Source organism: Siphateles boraxobius, unplaced genomic scaffold (assembly GCF_051911475.1).
Source record: "Siphateles boraxobius isolate OS27281-9 unplaced genomic scaffold, OSU_SipBor_1 9, whole genome shotgun sequence".
In the NCBI taxonomy this organism is placed as follows: domain Eukaryota; kingdom Metazoa; phylum Chordata; class Actinopteri; order Cypriniformes; family Leuciscidae; genus Siphateles; species Siphateles boraxobius.
The window spans coordinates 28441247-28458237 of NW_027509219.1; the positions used below are offsets into that span (position 1 = coordinate 28441247).

Consider the following 16991-nt stretch of genomic DNA (forward strand, 5'->3'; position numbering starts at 1 on the left):
ACAAAGAAACATTGAACAGATACAAGACAGACAAGACTGTCAGGGCAGGACTCTGTCATTCTAAACTGATAGAATAAGATTCTAAGTTAAGATGTTTCTGTAATACAGCCTCTGATGGATAAATAGTAGGGGTGTAAGGATATTTAAACCTAACTGAAAAACCGCGATACAGAACCCACGACACCCTGCTACCCCGCCCAGCGGACCTCATGTCTTATGTGTACACAACGAATTCAGTTTTGTAGCCTAACCACCATTAACATCATATAATAGCAAGCTCTGTGTTTTGTTACTTTCGATAATAAGCAAGGTGTAATCTTTCAAATTCTGTCTATTTGATCATGAAATTCAAACAATAAATGCCGTTTTGGCACTCTCTGATGTGGCGTGACAGATCTCTGTACTAGGTCCTCATTTCAAGCGGCAGCACGGAGCGCGAGTAGACGCCATCAAATAAATGCACTATATTAGGCTATATTTTACTTAACCTGTTAATGATATCTTGATTATTTAATGTATGTTTAAAATATCTTTCATGAAAATGACAGCAACTGTTTAAATTATTATATTTCAATAACGAATTAGAGTAAAAACACAAGTTAATGCAAAAACTGCCTTATGTTCAGTTTACATGTTTTCATACAATGTGTTGGGTATTGATTATTATATCTAAAAATAAATAGCATCTGAATTTAGGCTAAAAGTCTAGGCTCGGTTGTTAACCTGTAATGTTATAGTAATGTAAATGTAAGTTTACAGCATTAGCAGATCTTTTTTTTTTAATCCTTGGGAAAGTTTAATTGTAATTGAATTAATTTAAAGACAAAGACAAAAAAAAAAAACTTTCTCCTTGTTCTTTGTGCAACTGACTTCATTAAAATCTAATGAGCGATGATGACTCATCTGATACCACCAGATCTTATAATCTTCACTCAACTCCTAATGAGGGTGCAAGGCTTTGATGAAATACTCCCTCGCCATCTCATCTAGACGGAGGAACACAGGATAAGTGCAAGCGAAAGGAACAGAGAAAACTTCAAAAACTGACTGCCTAGTGCCTACATCCCCTGTACACACATTAGCAAAAAAACACTGACATTACACCCTTGTTTCATTAGAAAAATTGAACTCTAGTAATCATCCAGCTAACGGGCAACACCTTGCACACATTTTAAGTGTAGTAACATGACACTCAACATATTCACACAATTTCAACTCTGACATCATTTAAAGATTACCAGATAATTATGTGGGTGGTGCCAGCATGGAAATCTAACCAAGACGCCAGAGAGTCTGATCACATGCAAATATAGACACATCCAGTTGTACAACAACATTGAAGACATTAAGAAATAAATAATTATATTATTATATACACATTAGAATTTAAACAAAAATTAATAAATAGTTAAAACATCTTTAACATGATTCTATCATCTAGTTATTTTTAATTGTAAACATTTCATCACAATAGTACTGTTTTTACTGTATTTGATCATATAAATGCAGCCTGCCTGATTGAGCAGAAGACACGTTTTCAAAAACATAAAAGAATGGAAACACTTTATTTTACAATCTCCTTTTATATGTTACATGTGTACTGCTTTTTTTTGGGGGGGGGGGCGACTGATCTCTCAGTCATCAAATTAATTACACGTCATCTGCCTTTTTGAACCTAATGAACACGAGACCTCAACACTGCTCTTGTGCTGTCTCTAAAATGACAAATTTGTCATGACTTAAACATCACAGATATTTTCAAGGGTGTTTGTCTGTGTTGTTATTGCTGTTTGTGCATGTCAGGTGTCAGTGAACAACTGACGAGTTAATGAGAAATAAGGGGTTGAGAGGTTAAAGTCTTTCTCGCGTTTTCTTTCTCTCTTAAACCAGACAAAGATCCAGGGCTCATCAATAATGAATGCCAACGGGAATCATGTGAAATTCTCTAAGAAGCCCATCTCCCTTTGTACTTTAACACTATGACAGTGATTAATATTTTATATGTATCGTTACGTTGCACTGTGTATGTGTGTGTCTGTCTTTTTCTTTTCCTCTCGCTCCCTCCTTTCTCTTTTAGATAGCTCCCTTCTCTGAAAAACAGATGATACATATTACGGTACAAAGCAAAATGGCCTCTGCCCTTCATCCCAGCTTCTAAATTGTGGTTTACTCTGCAAATGAAAACTTCAGCAGCCTTTCCCTTGAGGACAGCACTTCTTGACACTGCTGTTTTAACAGCACTAACGCAATATCTGCTCTTTGCGATGGATTTTCAAGGTGCTGTTCATTTCTCCACTCAGCCTGGTCTGAAAGTTAACACTCTCAGATGATTCAATCAAGCAGAGTTTATTGAGGTAAAATGAGGTGAAAGTCCATTGAATTTCAGCAAATCCACAACCTTGTGTTGTGCAACATCTCGCCAATGCAGAAAGTTGCCCACAAGGACACACTCTACACATATACAGTGCAAAATCCTGGAAAACTATCAAGTTTCAAACTAATTTTACGAGAAGAAAACCTGATCTACAAATTTGAAACAAATGAAGATGCTTGACCCTGACATGAAAAGGTTTAAATCAGCAAACTCAGCATCATTCAGAAGATAGTAGCACATGTCACTCACCCACTCAGAACGACAATGAAGTCCATGACGTTCCAGCCATTCCGCAGGTATGAGCCCTTGTGGAATGCAAATCCCAAAGCAATGACTTTTATTCCAGCTTCTAAGCAAAACATTCCTATGAAGTAGGGCTCTGTTTTTTCCTGAGAAAAGAAAATGGATTGGGTGTGAGACAACAGAAACTACCTACATAAAAAACCTAGAACTCACATTCGATTTTGACACATAGCCAGAATGTTCTTTTCAACGAATCTCTAAGAACAGCAATTATGAAGAACCTGGTTTTAATTTAGGTTTTGTTTAGAGCGGCGAGTGTCACTACTTGCCTCTATTTAAACAAGGCCTTCTCTGAAATATGTCACTAAAGTAAAACAGTAGGGAAATACTCTTTGAATGGGAATAATTAGCATGTGGTGAGCAATTCAATGGGGGAAACTACAGTCTGAATAAAGTTGTCAAGAACAAAGAATATGAGGAAGGAAAGAATATGAAAGCACAAGAGAGAAGTGCTGTGCTACATTTAGAGTATAACTGTGGTCTCTAAGAGTACAACATCTTTCTCGTTACACAAATTACAATAAATACATCTATAAGCAGATAACTAGGGCAAAATGATTAATCTATATTCAATTCTTTCAAATGAAAACAGAAAATCAGCTAAAAATTGAAGATGAGGAGAGCAATATATGTTAGTGGGTATGTGTGTCCTCACAAGTCTCTTTGACATGGGCGTCTTGTCCTCTCCTGGCAGGTGCTGCTCCAAGGCCAGGACGATGCAGTTGGCGATAATGGTGGCCAGGATCATGTATTCAAACGGAGTTGAGGAGGAAGGTTAAGGAATAGTACATACTTAAGACATCTTGCAACTATTGATGTTTGGCAGTGGGGGGCCTGCATTTCACACCTAGGCCTTCATTGGTGTCCTATTAATAACTTTTAATTGTGTAGTAGTGCACAGACTCTCTATAATTGCTGTAAAATTGCTGTTTTTATTTTGCACCAGCAGTTATTGTGTTAATGCGGTGAGTTTGGAAAAGGCCGGGTAGAGAGAAACGAACGGGTGAGTTCAGTTGGTGCGTTTGTGTACAGTGGTTCTTGCGTTCCAATTATAAGTTCAGAAACGGAGCCTCCCTTGACTTGTTATTCAAGGGTTACTATAGTCCATTTCAGACATTAAAAATAAAAAAAATTAAGTTTCCATCATAAATTTAAAAGAAAAATTAAGAAGAAAATCATATTCACCAAAACTACTGATTATTTTTTACACAAAATCCATCCTTATTTCTTTCCTTCAAAGACTTCGAAGACTTCATTTACTCTGTTGTACAGGTTATCTGTGCGTTTCTGTTCCGACAATAAGTCTTTTCCGGTAGGTTTAAACCTGCTGGGGGTCGAGGAGGGAAAGAAACATTCATTTGTGGGTTGAAAAACTATTAAATCTACAGGAATATATGGAAGTTTGCGCAGTTCGCTACAGATGCGGTAAGCTAGCTCTGACTACCAGTTATAGTACGCGCTCTGACCACCCAATCAAGGGACGTGAAAATGGCGACGTCATTGTACGCCTGCTAGATGGCCCCGGTGCAGTCAAATCGAAATCTGATTGGCTGATTAAATCTGACTGATTATCTGATTGGTTAAAGCAACAGTTTCATTGCCATTCATTTTAAGCTACAGGCGCCCGCACTATCGATTCTGAAGGCCTCAAGGCAGATTTCTTTGACCCTGACAACACGATGGCTGAAATACGATTGGATAAAAGCTCTAAAATAAACATACAATACTGGAAGCAGCGCAATCAAGAGAAAAGCTATGAAATTAAGAGAATGGACAATTGGGAATAATTTAATACTCATTCATGGAAAAATATATTAAAGTGCAAGTCAGTGATTCTGATAGTGTTTAGGCCAGCAGAGAAGGCCTTGCTGGTCCTGACGGCCCACCACTGTTTGTCCATTAGTGTACTTACTAACACAACATCACACTATTGCTGTGCTCACTGTGCAAAGTTAAACAGCACTATGGTTATAGCGCCACCTAGTAGTCAAGAGTAGAAATGCATTTCCCGCAGTAACCGCGGAGGTACCCGTTGTGGTAAAAAACATATTACAATGAATAATTCTATTAAACCCTAGCATTTAATTTGCTCAAGTCTTACTGGTTCATTAGCAAAACAGCCAATGAAATTAAAGGGTCAGAGTGATGGTAGAAAATTGCATTAAATTATTGCATTTAAAAAATGTATACCTTGACTAACAATATAAGTGGTACGAGCTACAACAAGAATATGAAGAGAAACTACATTGATATGTATTGAAGAAAATACTTGCAAGGAAAAAGAATATAAAAATGTAAATGTAAATTTAGTGTAAATTGACGCAAGAAAAATAAACAATCATAATGCATTAAGAAGACCAGAATTCAACTTGAAAATATGACACCATACATTTTGAAATGGGTGATTTTCAAAATATAATCTTAAATTTCTTTTTACAAATGTAAAAAAACAACAACTTTTTAACACTTTAAAAAACAAAGTTTGAATGGAGTCACAATGAGAACCAATGCATTCCCATTACTTTAACAGTTCAGATTTAATTAATAAAAAAAATTTCAGACCAATTCTCTACCCTTTGTAAACCTGATTTACTTGCTCAATTGAAAATAAAAGACTCAAAAGAATGATTCACTCCCAAATCTGACAGACTGAACCGTTTGTGAGTTTTAGAAAAATATGTACTTCCTATCGAAATTTCAAAGACTTGACTACAAAATGTAAAAGTTTTTCATGATTGTGGGAACTCTGGAGTGTATTTCAGTGTGTGTCTGTGTGTGCGTATGTGTGTGTGTGTGTGTGTGTGTGTGTGTGTGTGTGTGTGTGTGTGTGTGTGTGTGTGTGTGTGTGTGTGTGTGTGTGTGTGTGTGTGTGTGTGTGTCTGTGTGTGTGTGTGTCTGTGTGTGTGTGTGTGTCTGTGTGGTCAGCGTACAAGGCTGCTGATGTAAAATGTGCTAATATACAGCAGCAGTACATTGCAGGCTGGCACTAAAGGATGCTTTCTCAAACACAAACTTACATGCCCAAAGAGTGCATGAAGACTGTTGTCTTGTACAGTGAAATGAAAGAGAGCAGCTATTTAACTTCAAGATGTTCTCAGGACCCCTGGTGGTTGTGAGTTCACAGCCAGCCACTGATTTGCATGTGTACAGAAAAATGTTGGATTTTGAAACGTGGCCTCTGCCAAATTCTGCCAGTGTGTGTGGGGATAAAAAAACAGTAAATAAAAGAGCCCAAACTGCTTAAGACAAAGAAGAAAGAGAGTTCAGTACAAATATAACAGGCAGCTGGAGGACAGAACTCTGGGGAAGTCTCTCTCTCTTATGTGCCTTTCTATCCTTCAGTTTGTGTTAATTAAATTAAGCTCAGACTTTTCTGAGTTCCAGTAGCATGATGCTAGTGTAAATATGTTGGCTTTGAACAGTAAAAACAACATATGTTCTGGTATTGGTGTTCTATAAAATGGACAGTATGTTTAGGTTATTTAAGGTGGAAAATAGAGAAGAATAAACTAGTGATAAAACAAATACACAGAGGAAAATTTAAAAAGTAACACCATACTAAATAGGCTGTATTTATGTTTTATGTAAATATATTTAGTCCGCACACTCTGCATGCATGGTTACATTATTTAATATTTAAAAAATGTGTGTGTGTGTGTTTCCCAGTACAGCTCTTGAACTCAAATGAGTCTGCCATCCCTATGCTACAGTATGCTATGCTTTGATAGGCTATAATGTTGCAGTTTCATACAGTATTTCATTTAAACTAAGTCATAAAAATGTCTTGTTGCTCGTAACTTGTTGCATCTCTGGTTAGGAAACGCATTATTTAATTTCTTGAGACTTCATTTGGAGTCAATTAATACACAGAGAGGTTATTCGAGTTTTTATGAAAAGTGAAACAATGCCACAGAGTCACAGAAAGAGAGAAAGAAAGACTGCAGCCATTACAATCTAAAAGAGACAGAGAGAGAGAGAGAGCGGTCTCCGTGGCAACAGGCTCTCTCCTGTCTGCCATAAGTCAGTACTCCGAGTTAATGTGGTCTCTGAGCCATCAGTGTTCTCTACATGCTGCTGAATGCAGTCGTACAATCAATACTGACTACACAAACATCCTTTCACTGTATCCACCATGACACATGATACTCAATATTTCTCCAGATCAGCTCTTAATAAGTTGAATGGGACTGAATAGTCGAGCAACAGTATCACACAGGTATCGCTGTTCACAAACATCTAACTTTAGTGACTTTATGAGCAAACTTTCTCTCTCTCTTCCATACTCTCTGACATTTCTACTTTTTATTTCTACTGGAAGAGATTTCAAAATAGCTGTGCAAGATGTGGCCTATGTAAGTGTTTTGCAGTGAGCAAAAATAATTAATTGCATTTCAATCCAATAGAAGCTTGAAGCATGAGAGAGAGAAAGTGATTAGGAGAAATACAGAGACAGGAATAGGTGCATGGAAAGAGAGAGCGAGATACAAAAAATTATACCATTCATAACATCATAGACATCACTCTAACGTTTCTTGCTTTAGACCAGGGGTCAGCAAGTAAGTTTGGCATCGGGCCCCAAAAAAAATTGGCCATTAGATGGCAGCCCAGAACATAGTCATAGCCAATAACGCACCTTAAAGCCGTCACAAAGAGCCGGCAAAAGTAATGATTATGAATGTTTCAAATATAGGAAGGAATCTTTTTTAATTGTTTATTAATAAACTAGTGTTTTCTGTGTCAGTGTCGTCTGCAATAGTGACCGCAGTAGTGAACGCGCCTTCAGAGAGATGCACATTTCATACAGATTACATAAGCAGTAGTCTGTTTCTTTTCGTTTTGAATTGTTTTGTTTAAAAAAATAGGCATTTCAAGCTTTCTTTATATATATTTCTCGTGTCTGTGAGGCAGCTTATATGGTGAGTTTGTTCATTTATGAGACGAGCTACAGTTCACAAGCAATGCAATCGCGCCGGCGCCTCCATGTCCTGATTATATTGTCTGCTATATTTGCTTATTATTTATTAAATCTAGGCAATTTGTTGATGAAACATAGATTAAAATTTAGATACAATTTATACAACATTTTTACAAAACATTCTGAAGTGGTCAAAATCATGTCTAACCCACATGTCTCCCGATATATTGCGGCATCTTGCAACGCATCCCGCCTTGCTAAAACACACATATGTCGGAGATGCATAATGGATAAAAATAATTTAAAAAATAAAAGAGGACTTGAATAAGCCCATTAATGTGCATGTTTGAGTCATGCTCTTAATAAACTATGTTTTATTTCCTTTTTCCATATTGTGAATAATAAAAGTGTATAATTTTCATTTGCTTGTTACAAAATGGAGCCTAACTTATTGTAATAATTATTTGACGAAGCCTACTTTCACACTTTATTTTATTATTTGAATTATTCCTTGGCAATAGGGCTGGGATAAACGATTATTTTTTAAACGATTAATCTAGCGATTATTTTTTCGATGCATCGATTAATCTAACGATTCATTTTTCCAGTCCGATTCGATTTCAATTCGATTATCGATTATCTCCCCATTAATTGAATAATAGCAATTTATACATGTTGATTTACATATCTGAATGGAAAAAACATGAATTCCTTAACATTGCAATATGTTTATTGCTCTTAAAATTCCAAAATAAAAGACTATACAAGAGCAAAGTAATGCATTCTTAGTCAGAGGTAGAATTCAATTAAACCTTGAAGCCTTGAAAACTCATAGGCCTAGCTTACTGAAAAAAAGTGCAATCTGTCACGACACATTAAAGAACCACAAAATAGTAGGCCTATTTATGGTTTAATTTTCTTTGACTGACCAAATTTGAAAGTTGAGACTTTATTAAAAGTTACCTTCTTGGTCCTGTCTGTCAGCGCGTTGTCAGTGTCCTCCTGTGACGATGTTCGGCTGGATTGCCCTCGAGTGTCACTAGACCTTACTATACACCACTGCCTTCCCTGGGACTGATCATGCACACACCCTGAACTGATTTCACACACACCTGTTTCCACTGATCACTCTCACACCTGCATCGAGTTCCTCACGCAGCTCCACACTCATTTATACTCCACTCTAACTATCACTCATGGCTAAGTCTTGTTTTACTGTTCTGGACATCACCAAGCTTTTCCTAGTCTAGTCCTGTCTGTGTATCTGACCCATCGTCTGTTTTCTGGATTCCGTCTTGTCTGCCGCCTGCCTCTGTCTTCCCGCCTGGTTATCGGACTCTGAGTATTGCCTTGTCTCCTATGCTGTGTTTGCTGTCTGTGACCCTTGCCTGTCTGACTACCTTCTAATAAACTCACGCTGCGTTTGGATCTACCTGTGTCTGGTTGTATCATGACAGAAGACTTAGCCATAAACAGATCCAGCAGCATGTCAGCCTTGTATGCCTCCCAGTCAGCCAATGCGGATCTGATCGCTGTACACCGGGATCAGCTGGATCAACTCACCTCGTCATTGGAGAGGTTGGCCAAGATGGTTCGCGGTCTTCAGGTTTCCACACCGGGACCATCGCAGACTCAACCTGTCTCCACAGTTGTCAGCCCTGAGCCAATCCCAGTTCCACGCCAAGCTCTCCCGGTAAAATTCAACAGCAAGGTTCCACGTCGAGCTTTCGCAGCAATACCGAACACGGATACGGGAGCTGAGATTATGCGACTTCGTCAAGAGGATCGATCGATTGAGTGGTATGTCAAAGAGTTTGTTGAACTGGCACGTTTCACGATAATGAGTACCGAATGTTTAATGGTCTTTTTCCGCGGAGGGTTATCTGAACCGCTCCGGTCACTGATGCCCATTCATGATCCCCACGGAACTTTAATGCAGTATATTGACATGGCCCTTCTACTGAGTGGTTCTGCTCTCGCTGTGAGTAAGATGGAGAAGGAGCTCCACGACGCCGCGGCATTCACCGAACCAGGGTATAGTCATGTCATGCTGGACGAGCTGGAGAATCCTCATGTCACACCTACCATCAAAGCTGCCATCGGATCGGTCTATTGCTACCCAGGACTGGTTTCCAGCATGGCTGATCCTCCACTGATCTCAACATGGAAGTCCATAAAGGTCGCCGTTCCAGGGTTCCTTTCTGCCGAGCCAGAGCTTCACGTCAGCCCCGACGAGCCAGAGCTTCGCGTCAGCCCCGACGAACCTGAGCTTCGCGTCAGCCCCGACGAACCTGAGCTTCGCGTCAGCCTCGACGAACCTGAGTGTAACGTCTGCCTCGACGAACCTGCCCTTCACGTCAGCCTCGACGAACCAGAGCTTCACGTCAGCCTCGACGAACCAGAGCTTCACGTCAGCCTCGACGAGCCAGAGCTTCACGTCAGCCTCGACGAGCCAGAGCTTCACGTCAGCCTCGACGAGCCAGAGCTTCACGTCAGCCTCGACGAGCCAGAGCTTCACGTCAGCCTCGATGACCCAGAGCTTCACGTCAGCCATGACAAGCTTGAGTTTCACGTCTGCCTAGCTGAACCAGAGCCTGCTACCGAACTGCCAGAGCCGCCTGCAGCCGATCCTACGAAACCTTTAGTGAAGCCTGCAGCCGAACCCCCGAAGCCTCCAGTTCCAGTCTATGTCCCCGTAGGTTCCCCCAAGTATTTTTTGGAGGGGGGCAGTAGAGGCCACGAAGGGACAATGAGGGGCGTGCCACCGTGGTCTCCTGAGGGGTCGTCTCTGCCGTGGCTGCCCGTGAGGTCTTCACACCCAGGGAGGCCTGAGGGGGCTCCACCCTGGCCATTGGTCCATCCTGTTCCACCCTGGCCTTTGGCTCATCCTGCTACGCCCTGGCCGCCATCACGTCCTGCTCCGCCCTGGCCGCCATCACGTCCTGCTCCGCCCTGGCCGCCATCACGTCCTGCTCCGCCCTGGCCGCCATCACGTCCTGCTCCGCCCTGGCCGCCATCACGTCCTGCTCCGCCCTGGCCGCCATCACGTCCTGCTCCGCCCTGGCCGCCATCACGTCCTGCTCCGCCCTGGCCGCCATCACGTCCTGCTCCGCCCTGGCCGCCATCACGTCCTGCTCCTCCCTGGCCGCCATCACGTCCTGCTCCTCCCTGGCCGCCATCACGTCCTGCTCCGCCCTGGCCTCCATCACGTCCTGCTCCGCCCTGGTCGCCCACGCTCTGCGGCCCAGGCCCGCCTTGGCTACCTCCTTGTCCCGTTCCCCTGCACGGGCCTGGCCCTCCGTCCCTCCCCCAGGATCGTCTTCACTCTACCCCCCACCTGGATATTCTTTGGAGCGTCTGGAAGCCGCTCCTTAAAGGGGGGGTTATGTGACGATGTTCGGCTGGATTGCCCTCGAGTGTCACTAGACCTTACTATACACCACTGCCTTCCCTGGGACTGATCATGCACACACCCTGAACTGATTTCACACACACCTGTTTCCACTGATCACTCTCACACCTGCATCGAGTTCCTCACGCAGCTCCACACTCATTTATACTCCACTCTAACTATCACTCATGGCTAAGTCTTGTTTTACTGTTCTGGACATCACCAAGCTTTTCCTAGTCTAGTCCTGTCTGTGTATCTGACCCATCGTCTGTTTTCTGGATTCCGTCTTGTCTGCCGCCTGCCTCTGTCTTCCCGCCTGGTTATCGGACTCTGAGTATTGCCTTGTCTCCTATGCTGTGTTTGCTGTCTGTGACCCTTGCCTGTCTGACTACCTTCTAATAAACTCACGCTGCGTTTGGATCTACCTGTGTCTGGTTGTATCATGACACCTCCATGTATTTTCCACAACATTAATAGCTATAAGCACATACTTGCAGCAGTCTCGCACGCGCTTAGAGCTCGTGTGTGTTGCACGTATAAAATGAACAACCTCGATCCATCAGGAAACGCCACATAGGTCGCTGCATTTCACTGCGCTTCGTGACATTTTTTCCTTTTGCGTGAAGTAGCCGTTCGCCGGAGATGTGTTAAAAGATAGCGGAGTGCATTCATGATTATTAGGCTGCCGGTATAATAATCATCCTGGCGCCGGGTCTGTGTGAGTAATCTACTCTTTAAAATAAAATACTATATTTTACTCATTTAAGACTGCTCTTATGAGGAAACTCGAGAAGAACTCGAGAACTTAAGAGAACTCGATACTGACGCACATTTTTATGTGGGTTGTGTGTGTGTGTGTGAGTGTGTGTGTACGTGTACTTTAGAGGAACGAGTGCGTGCCGCCTTGCACTTCTGACAGTCTGAGGAGCCACTCTTGTTGCTACTACTCTCCGGCGCCGCCATCTTTGTTTTGGGTCTGACGAATCGACGGGCATATTTTGAGTCAACGAATTTTTTGCGTCGACGTAATCGATGACGTCGACGCGTTGTCCCAGCCCTACCTGGCATCCTCAAGTAGCCTACTAAACTGCATTTTTTTTATTATTCTTTGCGTGCTGGAGATAGGCTATTTCGTCGAGTGATGTTAACATTTAAGCTAGCTGGTGAGAGAAAATGGCACTATCTAAGAGTCTGGAAAGTTGACAGCGAAAATTGGGCATTCAAAGAAGAATGGAAAGACAACAGTTCATCCTACCTAGTTTTGTAAATGCAAAGCCGGCGTGTCTTATCTGCAACAAAGTTGTCACTGTTTGCAAAGAATATAAGATTAGACATTCTCAAAATAAAACATTGCTGCAAAAACGTTCTCGTACTTTTATTTTAAAGGCAAAATCACTAAAGACGAAGTGATTGTGAGTAACGTCCTGGTTGCGTATGCAACCCACCGTTCCCTGAAGGAGGGAACGGAGGACGTAGTCGACGCCGACTGAAATGGGATCTCGCTAGAGAGCCTGTCTTCTTCGAGTACTATTGAACGAGCCAATGTAATTGGCGTGCGTGATTCGCATCACACACTCCGCCCCCGCGGCGCGGGTATAAATACGGAAGTGGATGCACGCACTAGTTGCTTTTCGCTGAGGAGCCGAGAGTAACCCGGGGTCAGCGGTGGTCCAGCGGTAGTGGCAAGGGGACTACGTCCTCCGTTCCCTCCTTCAGGGAACGGTGGGTTGCATACGCAACCAGGACGTTCCCTTTCAGTCGATAACGTCGGACGTAGTCGACGCCGACTGAAATGGGATCAACCATTGAACACGCCACTAACGCTGCCACCTTCCAGTGCCTAAACCAAAGCCTCCTGATGCCCCCGCAAACTTAAGGGGGGGAAGGACAGGGCTTAGGCCAGGGATGTCACTGCTGTTCCTACAGGACCACTGGGAAAGCGTTCCCCGTACGTTGGAAAGAAGGGACGCTGCGGAAGCCACATCCAACCCGAGGGAGGTAATGTGGAGAATACACATATGAACTGGGCGGAAACCGGGCAGTCTAACATATGGAATGTCACTGGGGTGGCTCCAGCCTAAGACGGGTGGAGACACACCGGACAGTGACGGCAGAGTCTCTCTGACCAGCCCAACCTGGGAAATGGGGGAGACCAGGAACCGAACCTTGTCCGCATCCGCCATACCAACCAGGCTGAGCCAACGAAGGCGCTACTGGACCACCAAGGTGGACATCGCCAGACCGATCACGCACGCTACGACACCCGTACCCCGGAGGGTGAGGTCGGATGCAGTGCGGTGCTCACCTATGAGCGCACGGTCTGGATTACCCTCGTGCATGCCATGGGTGCCCTAGCCTGCAGCAACGCCATGGCACGCAAGAGGAAGGGGCTTGCCCACAGGCTTTGTAAGCTCTGCCCGTCGGAACAGACGAAACTCACAGGCCTTAGGGGGGAGACGAGGATCCCCCCAAAAGGCAGCGGCCGCCGGACACAGGTGCACCTGTGTCGACAGACCGCTCCAATGGAGGGACACCTCGCAACCCTTCACCGTTCCTCCATCAAGGGTAATGAGGGGGAAAAGCTATTCAGGCAGTTTCTGGCAGAGAAAGATGCTGTTCACCACCTGATAAGCTCTCCATGCATTTCGGGAAAGAAAGGCACTGGGGCGGCGAGCTGAGAACCAGCGCGGCCCGCCCCAAGATACCAAACTCCAGATTCCAACCGAGACTGAACGGGACACGGTGAAGGTTCCACTCGAGCCCGGCAGCCTCGGCGGCCCGTTTCAGCATAGCTGATAATTCTGGATCCGGCTCGGGCAACATTGAACTCCCGGAGGGAGACAATGCAGCCGAGTCATCATCTCTAGAAGTCAGCTCACCCTCCGATGCTGCAATCGGCGTCCTGTCCTCCAGGGGAGCCCCGAGTGAAACCGCTGGCCCACCCATTACAGATGGACCAGCAGACAACACAGGAGGCCCCAGTGGTTGCAGTGGAAGGGAGGAGTGAGGAGCCCACAGGGAATGGTTACCGGGCGGGACATCCAACACTATCCTCCGGTCACCCATCCCACACAACACCCGAGGGTGGGGCATGGTAATGGGGACTCGCTCTCCGCGAACGAAGGCGAGTCTCGCCCTCAACACTGCGACAGTCATGTTCCCACAGAGAAAACATGAGCTGTCCACAAAAGCTGTCTCAGCGTGCTGTAAGCCAAACACGTGACACAACAGTTGTGACCATCAGAGAGAGACAGGGAACGACCGCACCCAGAAACGCACGGGCGGAATGACATCTTGAAAAAGACGCAAACGCACCCGTGTTGCTCTTTCAGAAAATAGGACCGTCACCAGTGCCGGAGCACACAGGGGAATGACCGCGGCAACACTGAACAGAGAACTGAAACAGTGAAGCACTCACTTTTCCGCCCTCTAACCAGCCATCAACACACAGAAACATTTAGAAATTTGTTGCTGTTAAAACAGCAGTTGAGAGCTCAAAGCTCGCGATCACCGCTGCACTCGCGCTGTAGAACACCAGCACTGGGAGAGTCTTCCTGAAGAACACCGACACACTCGCTCGTTGTAGACAACAGCACTCTCAGAGACATCAAACGATCGGCTCCGAAGCGAAAGGCAACTAGTGCGTGCATCCACTTCCGTATTTATACCCGCGCCGCGGGGGCGGAGTGTGTGATGCGAATCACACACGCCAATTACATTGGCTCGTTCAATAGTACTCGAAGAAGACAGGCTCTCTAGCGAGATCCCATTTCAGTCGGCGTCGACTACGTCCGACGTTATCGACTGAAAGGGAACTGTTGCTGTCATGACAGATCTGTTTAAGAACCAGCCGCTAGCAAAATAATCTGGCTGCGGGCGCGGGCCAGATATTATTGCTGGCGGGCCAGTTTTGGCCCACGGGCCGCCTGTTGTCGACCCCTGCTTTAGACTAATAAGACCAGGCATGATAAGATCAGGATTCAGGAAAATGAATTAGAAAAGCAAAGAGGGTTCATTTGATATTGACTTTAAAAGTCTCATTCCTCAGGTGGTTTTCCAAACCTGATTAAGACAAATTAAGAGGTCCTTAACACCCTCTACCACATCTTCTGTTTCTCCCTCTTCTGTTCACTGGAGGGAGGCATAGGGCCGATTGACAGGATCAATTATTGAGTAAGCATGGGCACGGTGGGGTATTTCCTCCCTCAGCCACACAGTGGGAATCAGAGGAATGAACAGCTGTGGCTTCCCCACCGGCCGAGCGGCACAGCGGCCCACTCGCTTCATTAAGCCCTGTCCTTCCCATAGACGCCATCGATCCGCCACAACCAACCTGTCCATCTAACCCCACGGCCAAACCGGCCCATTTCAGGAACCGTGACGACAAATAATGACATCACCTGATGATCTTCTTCTAATGTGCGTCACTAACAGAGGAAACAACACATGCTTCCACCCCTCCTCAACATTCACTGCCTACACACACCCTAACAAACATGTTCTTCTCTAATGACTCCATCTGTAAGTTTTCCAATTCACAAAATGAATGCATTTCTCTCCAGACACATCTCTGTCCCTCCTCCCAGCGCTTCATCAGCCTGAGCTCAAATCACACGTCGAGCGACACTTCAAACAGAGCTTTCCTAAATTACCGCTCTCACACACAGGTTGTCGATGCTGCACCACACAGGGCTCATGAACATGCTGTTTTGCAAACCGGTGTGACCTTTGGTTATTCCACAGGCCTCTGTGTGTGTGCATGTTTGTGTGTACATATGAGGAGAGGTGTCTTTTTTCAAAAATTCACTATCCGTTACAATTTCATTTACAATAGATAAATATTAGCCTGGATGCAAGGCCGAACCCCGCCCACAAAATTTTTAGGTTGGGAAGTTCGGTCTGGACTCGATCCGTTGAGGAGCTATTATGCCCGAACAAAAATTGTTCGGACCAATCAAATTGTCAGGGCGGGCTTTATACGAGAAGAGGAACAGAGAATCGCGATCAAGGCATTTGTCGATGGGAAAGATGTTTTTGCCGTCCTTTCTACGGGATTCGGAAAAAGTTTAATCTATCAACTTTAATCTATCTCTCAACATACGTCACTTACTCCATTGCTCTGATTGGTTCTAGGTCTATCCAATTGAGTGCAGAGGCCTTTTATTTCCTGGTTCGGTTGACACACGCCCCATAATCACAGCCCAATGGAGCAGTTTCAGACTCATATTCTGACTAGAATCTGAGTATGACGAAATCAGGCTAGATAAATATAATTCAAAATAACAAAAAAAAATCTTTTTTTAATTACAATATTAAACTACATATTTTTCCCATCATACTCGATTGTGCAAAAGGACATATTTTTGATTGCTTGGTTTTTATTCCTGCTGTGCAGCCTCACCCACTTTTATCTCCCTAGTCCAAAATTCTTCTCCTCATAAATGTACATGAAACATCAATTATCTTCCAATTCGTTGTGAATGTGAACGTCACTTTCTGCAGTATTTTTGTTGGATATACTCATCACTTGCCGTGTGACACCTGGTATAGGACACCGAGTAATAGCTAATGTTACTGAACAGCAAATGATGTATCCACAACAGGAAATAAAATAATTAATTAATTAAAATCCATTATAAATGCATGAATGATATAACACAAATCCATGTTAACAAGCTTAAGCTTCAATAATCCTTTTCAAAAGCCACTGATTTCAGATATATTTCAAGAGTCCACAATTAGAACTTCCTGCTCTGATCAAATCCCATTATGTATCAAATAGTAAATCTAAAAAAGGAAAGTCGTTATTTGAAAGAATGAAATGAGCAAAATTGGGCAGCATCCGATATCACCACATGCAAATTCTGACTGTTCCTCCAATACGAATGAAAAATGTGTGGGAGATACATGCATCTAAATTGGAGCAAGATGGTATTTTGGTCTGTTCGACTTATGGGGATTCAACTTTTGCTTTGTCAAAGCAAATGTTTTTTTCACTGGGGCAAACT

General features: G+C 43.8%; 1 protein-coding gene across 1 annotated transcript in view; it reads right to left on the reverse strand.

Annotated features, from left to right (window-relative positions):
• cacna1ea (calcium channel, voltage-dependent, R type, alpha 1E subunit a) overlaps positions 1-16991 on the reverse strand; it is a 186714-nt gene that overhangs the window by 108538 nt on the left and 61185 nt on the right. Inside the window, exons 4-5 of the mRNA XM_077222712.1 lie at positions 3333-3438; positions 2624-2763 (exon numbers count right to left, since the gene is read on the reverse strand). Coding sequence (XP_077078827.1) covers positions 2624-2763; positions 3333-3438 — 246 coding nt within the window. The remainder of the gene's footprint in view (positions 1-2623; positions 2764-3332; positions 3439-16991) is intronic.